At 36.5% G+C, this 14,385-nt stretch overlaps 1 protein-coding gene across 1 annotated transcript in view; it reads right to left on the reverse strand.

Annotated features, from left to right (window-relative positions):
* Nucleotides 1-14,385, reverse strand: part of NDFIP1 (Nedd4 family interacting protein 1) — a 36,465-nt gene that overhangs the window by 13,629 nt on the left and 8,451 nt on the right. Inside the window, exons 2-3 of the mRNA XM_054568261.1 lie at nucleotides 8,563-8,650; nucleotides 3,555-3,685 (exon numbers count right to left, since the gene is read on the reverse strand). Of these exons, the coding sequence (XP_054424236.1) occupies nucleotides 3,555-3,685; nucleotides 8,563-8,650 (219 nt within the window). The remainder of the gene's footprint in view (nucleotides 1-3,554; nucleotides 3,686-8,562; nucleotides 8,651-14,385) is intronic.

The raw sequence follows: 14,385 nt of genomic DNA on the forward strand, positions 1-14,385 counted from the left end.
GGATGAAAGTTTAAGTACCAAGAAGAAATTTTAGTACTTTGACTCAATTCAAAACTATAAGCATTAAGACTCAGTATGTTTTTAAAATTTCATTTTACACCTGAAACTTATGTTATGATCCTGTTACCTCAATAAAAAATAAATTTTAAAAAGAGACCTAAAAATTTTTTATTAATTTTTTTTCATTTCATTGCCTTAAAGGAAGGTATAGAGGAAAAAAACCAAATCTTTCTTCTAGCTCTAGTTTTTTCAACAAAAGATTTTTTCATTTTTATAACCCAAATTCTTTTAACGATACGCTTCAAAAATCATAAAAATTCACAAAGTTCCTTTTTTATACATACACCTTTAAAAAATGAGAAAATTTACTTACACATTTGGCTTAAATTCTAGAATGTCAATAGTCCAGGCCCTGTTTAGGGCCCAGAATATCAGCAGCCCAGGGCCTGTGAAGGAGCTACAGCTGCGCAGCACAAGTGCTTTGTGAGACTGACAGAGGGAAGCGGGGACAGCATGATCGCACGTGGAGAGTCTACAGGGCTGCCCGCTGCTCAGCTCCGTCACCATGTGTTTATATTGGGACACAGGTCTGAAAGCACCTCACTTCCAACTGTATTGGCAGACAGGATCTCTTCCATCCTAACTGCCGGTCTAGAAGGAACACTACTTTGACCACCATTGACACCAACATATGGTAGCCTACCTTTTCAATTAATGTAGGTATGAGTTGAGATACTGAAAAATAAATGAATATACACATAAAAGTGGTAGACTTGTACACAATCCAATGAGGGTTCCTTAAATTAAACAAACAAACAAAAAAAAAACTTTATAGGCAACCAACATGTGCTCTGCACAGAAAGGGGGCTTGGAAATCCACAGCAAGCTGTTAACAGGGTTTCCCCTGGGGGGTGGGAACTAGAGAAAGGGAAGGGTCAGTGGAAGCTTCCATTCCTAACTTAACACATTTTCTCTGTTGTTCAAAATTTTTATAAGAATGCATTTTATGTTTTTTAAAATACTAAATATCTAGAATTCTGACTTCATATTAGCAGAATAAATAAAGCTTTGCCAAATTAGAAACTAATTACGTTTTTTGCATAATTACTCCAAGATATACTACAAAAATACATGGAAATAATTTCCAATACAGACAGTCCCCAACTTATGATGGTTTGACTTTCTATTTTTCAACTATATGGTGGTGTGAAATGATATACATTAATAGAAACTGGCTAGGCTAAGATATGATATTTGTTGGGTAAGTTAATCAAATGTATTTTTACCTTACAATATTTTCAACCTTCAATAGATTTATCAGGACATAACCCCACCGAACATCAAGAACCACCTATATAATATTGCAAATGCCCCCTACCAATTGTTGCCAGATTAATATTTCTAAAACATCATACCTGTCTTACCATACCCCTGCTCAAAAACTCTGAAGCCCTGGCTAATCTGGCTCAGTTGGTTGGAGCATCATCCCGTAACTGAAAGATTGCGGGTTCGATTCCTGGTCTGGGCTCATACAATCCTCAGTCTAGGTGCGTGTGGGAGGCTATCAATCCATGTTTCTCTCATATCGATGTTTTTCTCTCTCCTTTCCTCTCTTCCTTCCTCTCTCTCTATAAGTAATAAAAAAGTGTCCTCAGATGAAGATCAAAATTTTGTGTGGGTTTTTTTTTCTTTAGGTCTGTGTGACCTACAAATAAATCTAAATGCCTCAGCCTAACATTCAGGAGATCCTACAACCTACAGATCTGTTCACAAACTCTTTGCTCAAGCAAAGCCAATTACTACATCCACAAAACTTGCCCTGCACCTGGCTGAATTTATACCTGCTTTCTGGGCTTTTCCCTCTGGACCATTCTTATTCACCATCTTCCCCTGATCACACAATAAAAAGTCACAGTTCTTATTGCTCACCGCTCCTACGCTGCTCCTTAGATATGGGTATTTGTGGGTTTTTTCCCCAGCTGGATTTTAAGCTCTTGTGTGGCAGAAACACTGTCTTATACAAAGCTTTCTACATACCCACTGCAAAATACATAGCACGCACTGTATGAAGGAGTGCTCTACATAGGTTTGCTGAATATAGAACCCTTTAAAGATGTTTCTAAATACAGGAGTGGGCAAAAGTAGGTTAACAGTTGTAAGTACACAAAATGGTTTATTATTGTATTATTCTTTATTAATTATATTATTTGTATTATAACTGTAAACCTCCTTTTGCCCACCTCTGTATGTACAGTTGTAAAATAAAAGCATTCTAAAGAGTTCTGTGATTAGCCAAAGCTAATCTCCTGGCCTATTTCCATAGGTCAGTTGCCATGTATTCCAACAGGTCTACAGAGTACATACAAGGACTCTGGAGCCTAGAATATCTGGATTTGGCTCTCATCTATGTTACTTACTAGCTACACAACTTTGGGCAAACGACTTAATCTCTCTGGGACTCAGTTTTTGCATTTGCAAATGGGGATAATATAATCCCTATCTTGTGAGGTTACTGAGAGTACTGGAAATAATATATAAAATACTATATAAAAGTACCAAGCATAGGACCAATCACGTTGTTTCCAATACATGGTAGTTACATTAAGACTGTTTTGTCCTCAGACAGGAAGTGCCACAAGGTTTCTTAGTTTCTCCCTGGAATGCACATCACCATCATCCTAGACCAGATTTATAAACTATTATTTCTGCCAAGCAGTGGTTTTAAGAGCCCCAAACCTAAAGGTATGGTCTGTAAACAATTCGTTACTCTAAGGCCTGAACTTTTGGGGCCTGTGGCATTACACTGCCCAGACTGAGCTACATACAGTTCTTTCTTATCTTTCATTCCAGTTTCCTGCCAGAACTAGAGTCTGGAGGCCTGATCACCCCACATTTCTGGGGACACTACCCTACTTCCCATTCTCCCAAGATCTGGTCCAAGGCCCTACCTGTATCAACTTCCACCTGGATGAATATTTAAACCACATCTACATCATTTACAGGTCTGGCATCAAGAACCAAGAGTGCTAGCTTTCATCACACGCCATCTGCACTCCCATGAATTAACACCAGGCCAGATGGGATCTGAATTCACTGCGCCCCGACAGACGGTGTAATCTGGACCGGTCATGGCACAGGGGTCATCTTAGATCATTGTGAGGACCCTTTAATTCCATAAACATGCACTTATTTATTATTTCCATAGATCTCCCTCACAGCTATCTATGCAACACCAAAAATTTAAGCGTGCAGAATCAAGACGAAGTCAATGTATTTCCTAAATGAGCCCCTGCTCCGAGACTTTCCCACCATGCCAGGAGACTTGGGAGAGTGGTGGCAGCAGTAAAGACTCAGAGGAAACGAGCTGGCCTGACCAGCGGTTCTCTGTTCATGTGTACATTTTACCTCATCATTTTCAGGAAGAGGTAAGAGTTTATTATCCCAAAATAAAATGTGCTTGTTTTTAAAAATTCGGTGTACTTTTACTAATCAATGAAATCATACATAATAAATCAAAGTGGATAATGAAGATAACTTGATTCCCATGGACTTACTCTTCCAGGAACCAAAGGGATAGTAGCTTCGGCCTTGGTCCTCTCGGCTTCATCGTAAGTGGGCAGTGTTGTAGCCACGTTGTAAGACGGGGGCTTTGGAAACCCAGACTCATCTTTGTAGTCAAAATATACTGCAGAACAAAAGGGAGTCACAAGTATCTGATGATTAGTTGAATACAGGGAAAAAAAGGACTCCTACGAACTCTGGCAAAAAAAAAACAAACCAGGCACCATAACAGCACATATAAAATAACTGATTCAAAGATGTCCACTAATAAAAGACTAGGAATGGTTTTTAAATTTATCTACTTTTCAATTATTTAAATTCCAGACTCACTTTGCTCTCCTAAGTGATTTGAACTCTTTTTTTCAATTGTTATGTGGTATACTCACAAAGGCATAATTATTATTAATAAAAATAGTGGCATAAGAAAAACACTTAAACTAAAAATACTTCACCCGTGTGTGTTTGTAAATCTGTACCGTAGTTTCCTCCCATTTATAAACATAAAAATCAACTTAAAAAGAAGTTAAAATTCATTCCTCACATGTTTGTTTTGGTACTTTGATTTTTTTCACATTATTTTTTCCATGTATTGTTTTCTATGGCGTGCCTAAGGTAACTGAGGTACAGAGCCATTATTTATCTGCATTAAATCTTTAATTTCCTCTTCTTAATGCTGTATCTTCATTCTCATTGAACTCTATTATAAAAGATTCAATATTTATTATTACAAAAAAAGTCTATTTACAAATCGATTAAATTTCTATACAATTTTTTAAAAAACAAAATTTTGAAAATAATTCCTATAGTTCATCAAGATTAACATTTTTCTTTTTTTTCTCTTTGGTTAATTGTAATTAACTTCCTATTTTACTATAATTTGATAATTACCGAAATTAATGATCAATCAATACAATTCACCTCATTAACAGAAAAAAGAAAAAATTCTATTCTTCACATGCGCAGAAAAGGCATTTGATAAAATTCAATACCTACTAAGAAGAAAACACTTAGCCAATTAGGAATTTTAAAAAACTTCCTTAATCTGACCACAAATCTCTGAAAAACCTAGGGTAAATGTCATAATGGTAAATTTTTAAAAGCCTTCTACCTTAAGATTACAGACTTAGATAAAAATGCCCAATATCACCACTTTAATCAAACATTATCTCAGAGGTGCTACTAGCTGATGCAATACGGCAATAAAATAATTGGAAAGGAAGAAATAACGGTCCTAATCATGGATGACACAATTGCGTACAAAGAAAACCCACGGGTACCCATCTGTAGACAAGCCAATGGAATATATAAATTAAGCAAAGTCTCTGAGTACCTACGTAATATAAACTATCAGTGGTATTTCCATATACCAGCAACAAAGAGAAAATAAAAAAATATATATTCCATTTATAATAGCATCAAAATACAGTGAATACCTAGGAATAAATCTAATAAAAAAATGCAAGATCTTAATGTTGACATGTACAAAATATTATTGAGAGAAATTAAAGGGGATCTTAATAGATAGATATGTCATGTTTACAGACTGGAAAATGCAATACTATAAAGATGTTAATTCTCTTCAAACTAATCCACAGAGTCAATGTAATCCCAACTAACATTCCAGAAGGGTTTTTGTTTTGTTCCATTTTATAAAAACTGACGAACTGATTCTAAAATATACATAGTCAAGAAGAACCAAAGCAATCTTAAAGAACAAAAAGGCTCAAAGACCTATATTAGATATCAAGATTATAGAGCTCCACAAATTAAGACAGTAGGGCACAGGTACAAAGATAAAAAAAGAAAAAATAGACCAAAGAACAGAATATTGAGTCCAGAAAAAGATCCCCAGATATATGGTCAGCTATTTTATGACAAAGATCACACTGTGGTACAATGGTGAAAAAATGGTTTTCTCAAGAAATGGTGCTGGACCAACTGGATATCCATTTGGAAAAACAACTTAATCTTAACTGCTACCTCACTCTATATAGGAAAAAACAACTCCAGGTGGAATGCAGATCTAAATGGGAAAAATAAAATATCAAAGATTTTAGAAGAAAATATAGGAAACTGTATTATTGAAACTAAAGTTCCACCTAATCCAATTTAAGGAACTTGGCTTTTTTCCATGTCAAAATAACTAAATAACTATTTAACATATATACATGCACACACATATATGCAGGTATACACATACACACATGTATTATATATTATAAAATATTCCATATATAACTTCCTATAAAATTTTAGTTTTAATCAAATCATACTGAAGTCACATCACAAAAAGAAATGTGCAAGTTGAATTAGCCCACTGCCATTGTGATTTTTAATATGTGAATAAAACTGGTAATTACAACCTTAAAAGTTGAGAAACATAAGAACATTTTTATTTCCCTATTTCAAAAGATTTTTAGAAAATGGAATCCATCCCTTACTGGTGTGGTTCAGTGGGCTGGGCATCATCCGCAAACTGAAAAGTCACCGGTTCCATCCCCGGTCGGGGTACAAGCCTGGGGTTACAAGCCAGGTTCCCGGCTGGGAGTGTGCGAGAGGCAACCAACGATCGTTTCTCTCGCACATCACTGTTTCTCTCCCTCCCTTCCCCTCTTTCTAAAAGTACATAAATAAAATCTTTAAAAAACAGAATCCATCCATATACATATCATAAAATTTTAAGTTTCCAGAAAAAGTTTTATGACAATCTTTTCAAGTTTATTTAGTACATTCAAAACAAAAAAATCTAATATTTGTTAGACTGTTCAAATTTATATATCACAAACTAAAATAGGTAAAGTGAATATACTAAACAATGACTTGTGATTTTTCTCCCCCACAACATGTGTGTTGCATTCTGTTTCTGTTTTTCTCATAAATGGACTAATAAATATACACAGTAAACATTTACCTAAAAAAAAAAGCCATGTTAATTTAATAAAGGCAAGAAGGCCATTTAAGCCATTTTAGAGGTTTCCTTTTAAAAAAGTAAAAATGGAAAACCCTTGTTCATAAATAATAAAAAGAATTAATAGTTTTGAGCAACTTATGATCTCTAAAAACCTATTTCCCTGACCTGGAACTAAAAGAGCTCATAGAGACCCAGGAAGTGAAAGGTTTTTTGTTTGCTTTTTTTTTTTAAGGCCTCTATGGAGTCAGATAAAATGCCACAAAACCCAAAGACTTTATTCAAGAGAGTTCTTCAGGCCTCATTCTACAGTTTACTCTTCCTCTACACCCAATCTTAAGAAGTTCTGTTATTTGCTGTTGAGGCCCACAGCAAGATTAATGAAAAATGAAAGAGGAAAAAGACCTCACGTTGACAGCAAAATGAGATGTGATCTTACAGCAAGGGGGGATTTGATTCTTGAGCCAAGAAGTTCTACGAGTCTCAATGAACAAAAGCATCACTACAGTACAGAATAAAATACATTCCAGAGAACTGTTTCTGTTGTAATCATAAAGAAAATTTTAAACAAAGAATAGGAGGTGTCAGTGACTAAGGGAATGATGTGGTTGAGAAAGATTTCTATCTAAAATGGTTGTAAGTTTTTACAGAGCAGAAACTAAGATATTCAGAAAAAATTACCTCCTATAAATATAAAGGACATTTATCATTAATAAAACAGGAATCCTATTTCTTATTAACCAGTTGAAATTTTCACTAACGTGTTTAATGTACGACGAGTACTGACAGTCTGGGCAGAGATGAGAGCACAGGAAACAGCACTGCAGTTCTTCGCCCAGTCTTGCTGTTGTCGTCTTAATTTAATTCCATGAGACACCTTAGAATTCTTCCAAAACCTGAAGTTAGCACTATTAGTTTCAGATACTTAAAAATAAAAGTAACTTAACTAATCCACGAAGACAGGGTTCAAAATTTGAAGCCAGAGTAGAGGTGAGAAATTTTTCAAGTTCTTCCTAATTATAATGGCAGCCTCGGGGCCACAGAGACTACCAATAGATTTCTTAAAATCCTTACCTGAGGGTATGTTTATTGGTTTGAGAGGGAAAGAAGGGGGAGGGAGGGGGGAAGAGAGAAACGCTGATATGAGAGAAACAGCGAATGCTTGCCTCTCACACCCGCCCTGACTAGGGATCGAACCCACATTCTGATGTGAGGGATGACACTCCCATCAACTGAGCCACCTGGCCAGGGCAAGACTACCAATAGATTTAATCTCACAACACTGGCGACAGCTGCCCGAAGTGCTGTTTGAAAAGCATTCTGAGGCTGTCTGGTATGAACCCTGTCTTCGACTTGACTATCCACCCTGGGGTAGGCTGAGTTCAGTTGGGGCACCATGGGCCACGTACTTGCCACTCTGCTTCAGTTGTGTTTTAGAGAATATGAAAGAGGTTTCATTAAAACTGGTCAGCTTTCAGCAATTAAAGCAGAACTAGTTATCAGGAAGCTCTAGTTACCAAAAGTCCTCAACTGTTGAGATTTTTTTCTTCTTCCCCCTCCCTCTACACATATACATGAAAATTAAAAAGATAATCTTGCATACTATGGGAAGATGAAAGGTCAATTAAGGATGGTTTAAACTATGAGGAATGTTTAAATTAGAGGAACAGAATGAGTTAGGAGACTTCTAGTTTGTTTGTTTTTTTAAAGAATTTACGAGCATAAAAAAACATAATATACTATATTCTACACCATAGGTACTAGAGTCACAAAGAGCAAAAGAGCTAATGAGGAAACTATAAAAACAACAAAAATTAGGTGATCACCTGGTTCCTGAATTTCTACTTCTTTTATAATAAGAGTCTGTTGGAATGAAATTGAGTTCCACAAAAAAAAAACCTACTGAAAAGGGGTTTGACCTGTTCTTCTCAACAGTAACTCGAGTTTGTTCCACCTCAGGCTGTGAACTAATTATAACGTCAAAGACTACTTATGGACAGCTGACACAAAGGTAAACACCAATGAACACACACTGGACCCAAGTCCGTGGCCAAGTGCGTGTCAGGAGCTCTGCGGGCACCTCCGGCACCTACCTGCGCTCTCCGCGGAGATGCTGCTGTAAGGAGGGGGAGCGTCGCCTGCAGCCTGTTCAGGCTCTCCCGGCTCTTCCTCATTCTGCAACTACATAAAAATGTCATGTTTTAATGCAAGTATAAAGCCAGTAAGACAGAAGAACCTGAAAATTGAAATAGCTTTTCTAGAAAACTAGTTGTCAGTGTCTTTCAAAAGCCTTAAAAAGTGCAAATCCATTACAAAGTATTCTGCTCCCAAGAATTTATCCTAAGGCAATACTCAGACAGAGGCAAAAGGGCAGATACACAGGATGGGGCAAAAGCAGGTTCATGCTGTGAGTACACAGAACACAGGCTTTATTCTTGTATTATTATTTATTAATTATTGTATTATTTTCCATACAAATAACTGTAAATGTGCTTTGTTACACCTTGTAAATGCCACTGCAGAAAAAATTAGAAACAACCTAAATTCCAATCATGGGAAACATTAAATAAATTACAGTTCACCTTGCAAAAGCCTACTTAAGCAGCCTAAAAATGAAAATGAAGAAAATTTGATGACTTGAACAGATGGATATTCATGCTATACTGGCACATGAAAAAAAGCTATATTTACCAAACGGTATGCATTATACAATTTGGTTTTGAAAGACATATATAATGGAAAGAAGGTCTAGAATGATAGGCTTCTACAGTTTACACTGTTTATCTTCAGGTGATGTGATTACAGAGGATTTTTAAAATTTTTTATGTATGTTCTCATTTTTTTGTAGTCAACATTTATCACTTGCATAATTTTTAAGTTATAAAAATAATCTAATAATAATATGTTAAGACAAAGACAAATAACAGCAAACCAAGGTTTACTGTTAAAACCAGTTTGCACACAGAAATTAGATCTTAAGACATTTACAAAAACAAAATTCTATCTAATTCTACATATAATCTGTCAATATATCTCAGCAACCTCCTCACTAGTCAAATGTACAGCTTCAGTTAGTTACTTCAACTCACACTGAAATTGTGTCTTCCTGCCATAGCCCATATGGTTAGTCTACCCAATTCATCTTCATAGAACAAAAACATCAGATTTAATTTTTCCAGCATGACAGCTGACTACAGCTCATTTAAAAGATAAACTGGCTGAGAATGGGAATCACTCTTCCATTCTTTGTTAAAGTAGTGACAAAATATTCACTGGGGTTCTGGGTCCTGGCTGAAAACCCCCATTTTCTCTTTGGTGAGCATAATACATACAGTCAACTAAGCCACTTATAAAATACACCAGCTCTAAAGCATCTGCTACAAAGAACTGTATCTTGAATTGAGAGAGAAAAAGAGAGAGCCTGACCTCTCAAAACATGAAGTAGAACTTTCCAGGTCATTACATTTTAACCAATCCCTATGCTATTCAAAATTGAAAGCCTATGAAACTTTTCTGATTGATACTGGAAAGCATTCAATTTCAAATAAATTCCTTTGCCAAATTTCCATAAACATCTACCATCTGATCAAATTTTAAAAAACCATGTAATCTAATGTTAAACTTAAAGCATTCCCAAAAAAATCACTGTATTCTAACCTAAGGTGTTGTACAATACAAACTGTTGTATTGTAACCTAACCTTCCTTTTAAAGGAAGGCATATGGGCAATAGACCAATAGTAAACCCAATGTTCCTAGGACACTAAATCACTAAATTATTTAAATAGAGCTCCTGAGGCCATGGTTCATTTGCAATACTTTTAACATTATCTGAAGCTCTGGAGAAGGTATTATTCTCAGCCTACTCCCACCTAACCATTCTTGTGCCTTGGGAGTGTTGCAAAAAGAAGCAAGAGGCTGCTGTAAAAACAGAGGCAAAATGTTGCCTTAATGTACTGTAGCCATAATGTTTTTTAAACCTGGCTTTGCTATCTTTGACCTGTTTTATATTTCCTGAGCTTGGTCAAATAACCATGTTGCCTCTGCATAATTTAGGTTTTGGAAAGTAAGCATGACAATTCTAAGAAATACAGAGGTCCAAAGAATAAAGAGGTATGATATGCCAGTATCTACAAGATAGGCTGCCTGTTTCCTAGCAACCTGGAAATGAGAAATTTGATCAGCCCACACCAGGGTAACAGATAACAGCAAAGAAATTCCAGCCGTCTCAGAAACCCCCATTTTCTCTTTGGTGAGCAAGAAAGAAACATTTATAGGTGACGTTTTTTGCGCCATAGAAATTCACCACTTCAGAATCATGTAGTAAGACAAAAAACAACAAAAAACACCCACTCTGACTACATACTGGGAAGACCCTAAGACCTCACTGTGCAGGTTTGTTTTAATAATGCTGCCAAGTTTAGGCTCCGTCAAGAAAGGTGTTTAAAATACTAAAATGTGGGAAGAAAAGAGGCCATCTCCTTCAAGAACTATTTAGTGACCACCATCTGCTAAATAACTGAATCCCTAAACATACATCTTTTTATACTTTGGGGGCATCCAAGGCCATGATTTTGACTCTGTCAGCCAAACAAGTCAGGTACACTAATGAAGGTGGAGGGACGGGGGTGTACACTCCAACTGGGGTGGGGATTAGAGTCAGGGTTTCTTATTTGGTTCCAAAATGTACTTTTAAGGTTCCGTTCTCCGGGCTCACGCCTCCCTGCCACAGCCCTGGGGCTTTCCCCTGGGGCTCTCTCCGGAAAGAAGCGGCATTGTCACTTTGGAGCTGGGGTTGGAAAGAGGCCCAGTCTCTTCCATCAACTGGGTCAGTGGGAGCCTTGGTACAACCTACCTGTCCCAGAGCCCTGGCTGTGGGGATAATGTGAGAGGCAGGACTGAAAGGTGCCGGGACCTCCTGCTTTCTCCCTGCTCTGTGCTGTTGGCTGGGGGACCCTGAAATCCTGTAACTGTGACAGACCATAAACACCTGTTGGGGGCTGGATTCTTTTGTCATTTTTTAAAAATAATTCCGATCAATTTTACTATCTCTAAATAAGTGAAAATGGCTTTTTTCCCAACATTTATACAATTATCTATGTATGCTATGTAAAGTACTACATTTAGTACAAAACTACCTATAATTACCTATATCTCCATTGCTGAGATAGGAATAATCCAACAATCTGAAAATTCAGATGGGCTTTCCCTTTATCACACCCCAGACTGGGCCTCAAGCCCACTTTCTTGACGCGCCTCTCTAAACTCTGAGAAGATTCCGTCACGGCTCCCCAGAAGAACCCTAGAACTCGACCATGCTCGCACTTTAGATTTATCACTCTCTGCTGTCATACCTCTTGGCATTGATCACCTGCAATTTATTGTTTAATATTCAGCTACAAATCGGTAGTAATGATATTTTGCCCTTTAGCTTTAGCCTATGAAATATAGCACATCTAAGTAATGGACGTCTTTCTTCTTACTACATCCCTCTGCAGCCTATCTGTACTGTTGCTATTAAAAATAAATATATGACATTTCAGCTAAACAAGTTTAAAGAATCTCCCAAATCGAAATCATTCATAACTCTCATTACTAATAAAAACAAACCTGAATTTAACAAGTCTAAAGACACATATCCTACTGGTTTCTTATTTGAGTTCCCACCCCAGCAAGAACACTTCCTCACTACTCCCCCCTAAGTAGTTCTAAAGATAATCTTCAACTTAGAAGTGAGTTATTTTTAAGCAATAGCAGAGGCATGGCTAGGACTAGGCCTAAGTAAGGAGCAACATCTACAATTGTGCCAATGGCAGTGCCTACAGGCACTTAAAGTCTTCATTAGATTCTCTCTGTTTACTAAGAATAGGATGACAAAAAAAACAAAAAAAAACAAAAAAACCAAACCCCTACTAAACCACAAAGAGGAAAAACTATGAATCCTTGTAGACAAGAAGAGGTATCAAAATATACCACATAATTCACATGAACACAAGCATGTGGAAAATAATGCTGAACTAACTAGAAATTCCATGAAGTACAAGTATTTGTATACCACTCATTACTTTTTTTCTTGGTTGAGTCCTATTTAAACAGCAAGAAAATTTTAAGTTATTTTTGTTGTATTTTTTAAAATTTATTGGGATGACATTGGTTAGGTTTCAAGTGCAGAGAATTCAAAATCCTTTCTTTTAAGTGATTATCAGTAAGTCTCAGAACATCCTGGACCAATGCCTAAACTCTAGCTTTACGTGATTTAACCACTTCTAATTTTAGAGTAAATTTATAAAACTTTTACCTTAAAATGCAATTTTTAAACCTCTCATTACCAACCCACTACTTCTGCATACTCTTTAAATCCTACCAAATGAGACGCTATAATTACCAGAAAGTAAACAGCACATCTATTTAGCCCTGGCTCTGCTATTGCATAAACAACTGACTATGCTATTTTACTCTGTGTTCAGAAACAGCCAAAGTTTGTGAGGACTGTACATTTTCTATTATCTTATACAGACTGTAGATTTTTAATTGTATACTGACTATAAATTGTGTTATTCTAACATCACCCAAATTCTTTATATTCTAGAACAGTCCTCTATTAATTGTTATTAATTAGGGGATAACATTTAATATAAGGTATATAATTCTGACAAAGAGAATCTCAACAATTAAAAGACCGTAATTTTTAAAAGGGTAAAAAACTTAATGAAAGATATATAGATGGCAGTCTACACATGATCCTCAATTTGATTAGTTATCAGAGAAATGCAAATCAAAACCACTCAGACACCACTTCACACCCACTAAGATGGCCATAAAAAATTAAAAAGGAAAATAACAAGCATTGTTGAGTATATGGACAAAGTGGAACACTTACACACTTACACACTACTGGTGGGAAGGTAAAGTGCTGCAGCCACTATGGAAAAGTTTAGCAGGTCCTCTAAAAGCTAAACAGAGTTGCAAACAGAGCTAGCACTTACACTACTAATTATATACCTAAGAGAACTGAAAACCAATTTTCACAGAAAAAAGCACACATGAATGTTCACAGAAGCATTATTTGTAATAGTCAAAATGTTCGTCAACTGATGAATGGGTAAACGGAATATGGTATACCCACACAACAGGACAGATAGGAATAGCCTGTCCAGTCTGAAAAGGATGAGGGAGTGACGCATGCTACAACATAGATGAAACTTGAAAACACTGCGCTAAGCAAAAGAAACCAGTCACGAAGACCACATACTACTGTCAGGTGCTATTTATATAAAATGTCCAGAAGAGGCTTCCAAAGGAGATAGAAAGTACCTCAGGGGTTACCAGGTGCTGAAGAAGAAAAGAAGGGAGAGTGACTACTACATCAAATGTAAGCACTGTGTTGTGATTCAAGCTTTCCACTCTCTCTGCTGCCTTTCTTCTGCCATGGCTCGTAACGTTCCTCCTGGATAGTCAGAAATTTGAATATTTCATTCAATGAAATTTTACCGGGCACTACTACATACCAGGATCGCACCAGTCTGTGACTATTTTCCCTTAATGTTTCTGAAAGGACACTTCCATTTTTTCATTGATTTACTAGAAAGACGGTTGTTATTTTAAGCTATAGTATCATTTAGGCTGGTAATTTGGGATGTTAAGAATGTAATTTGATGAGATGTGTTTAATAATGCTTTATGTACAATTATTAGGATCAGCATCTGTCAACAAGATCATACAATTTTTTCATTAACTCTATTAACAGAAGCACTATTCCTAGATGCTATTACAGTAAAATAGCAAAGGAAGTACTTTCTTAGATACATATGATAGACACAGAACAACCAGGTGAACCTTACATGCCAGTGAGAAGCAATCCTGGGGAACGGGGCACCTGAAGGGAGCTCTGAGTTCTGGCAATGCTGCTTCTTGATCT

Source organism: Pteronotus mesoamericanus, unplaced genomic scaffold, assembly GCF_021234165.1.
Source record: "Pteronotus mesoamericanus isolate MK-2021 breed Mesoamerican mustached bat unplaced genomic scaffold, CSHL_Meso_final contig_2, whole genome shotgun sequence".
Lineage (NCBI taxonomy): Eukaryota > Metazoa > Chordata > Mammalia > Chiroptera > Mormoopidae > Pteronotus > Pteronotus mesoamericanus.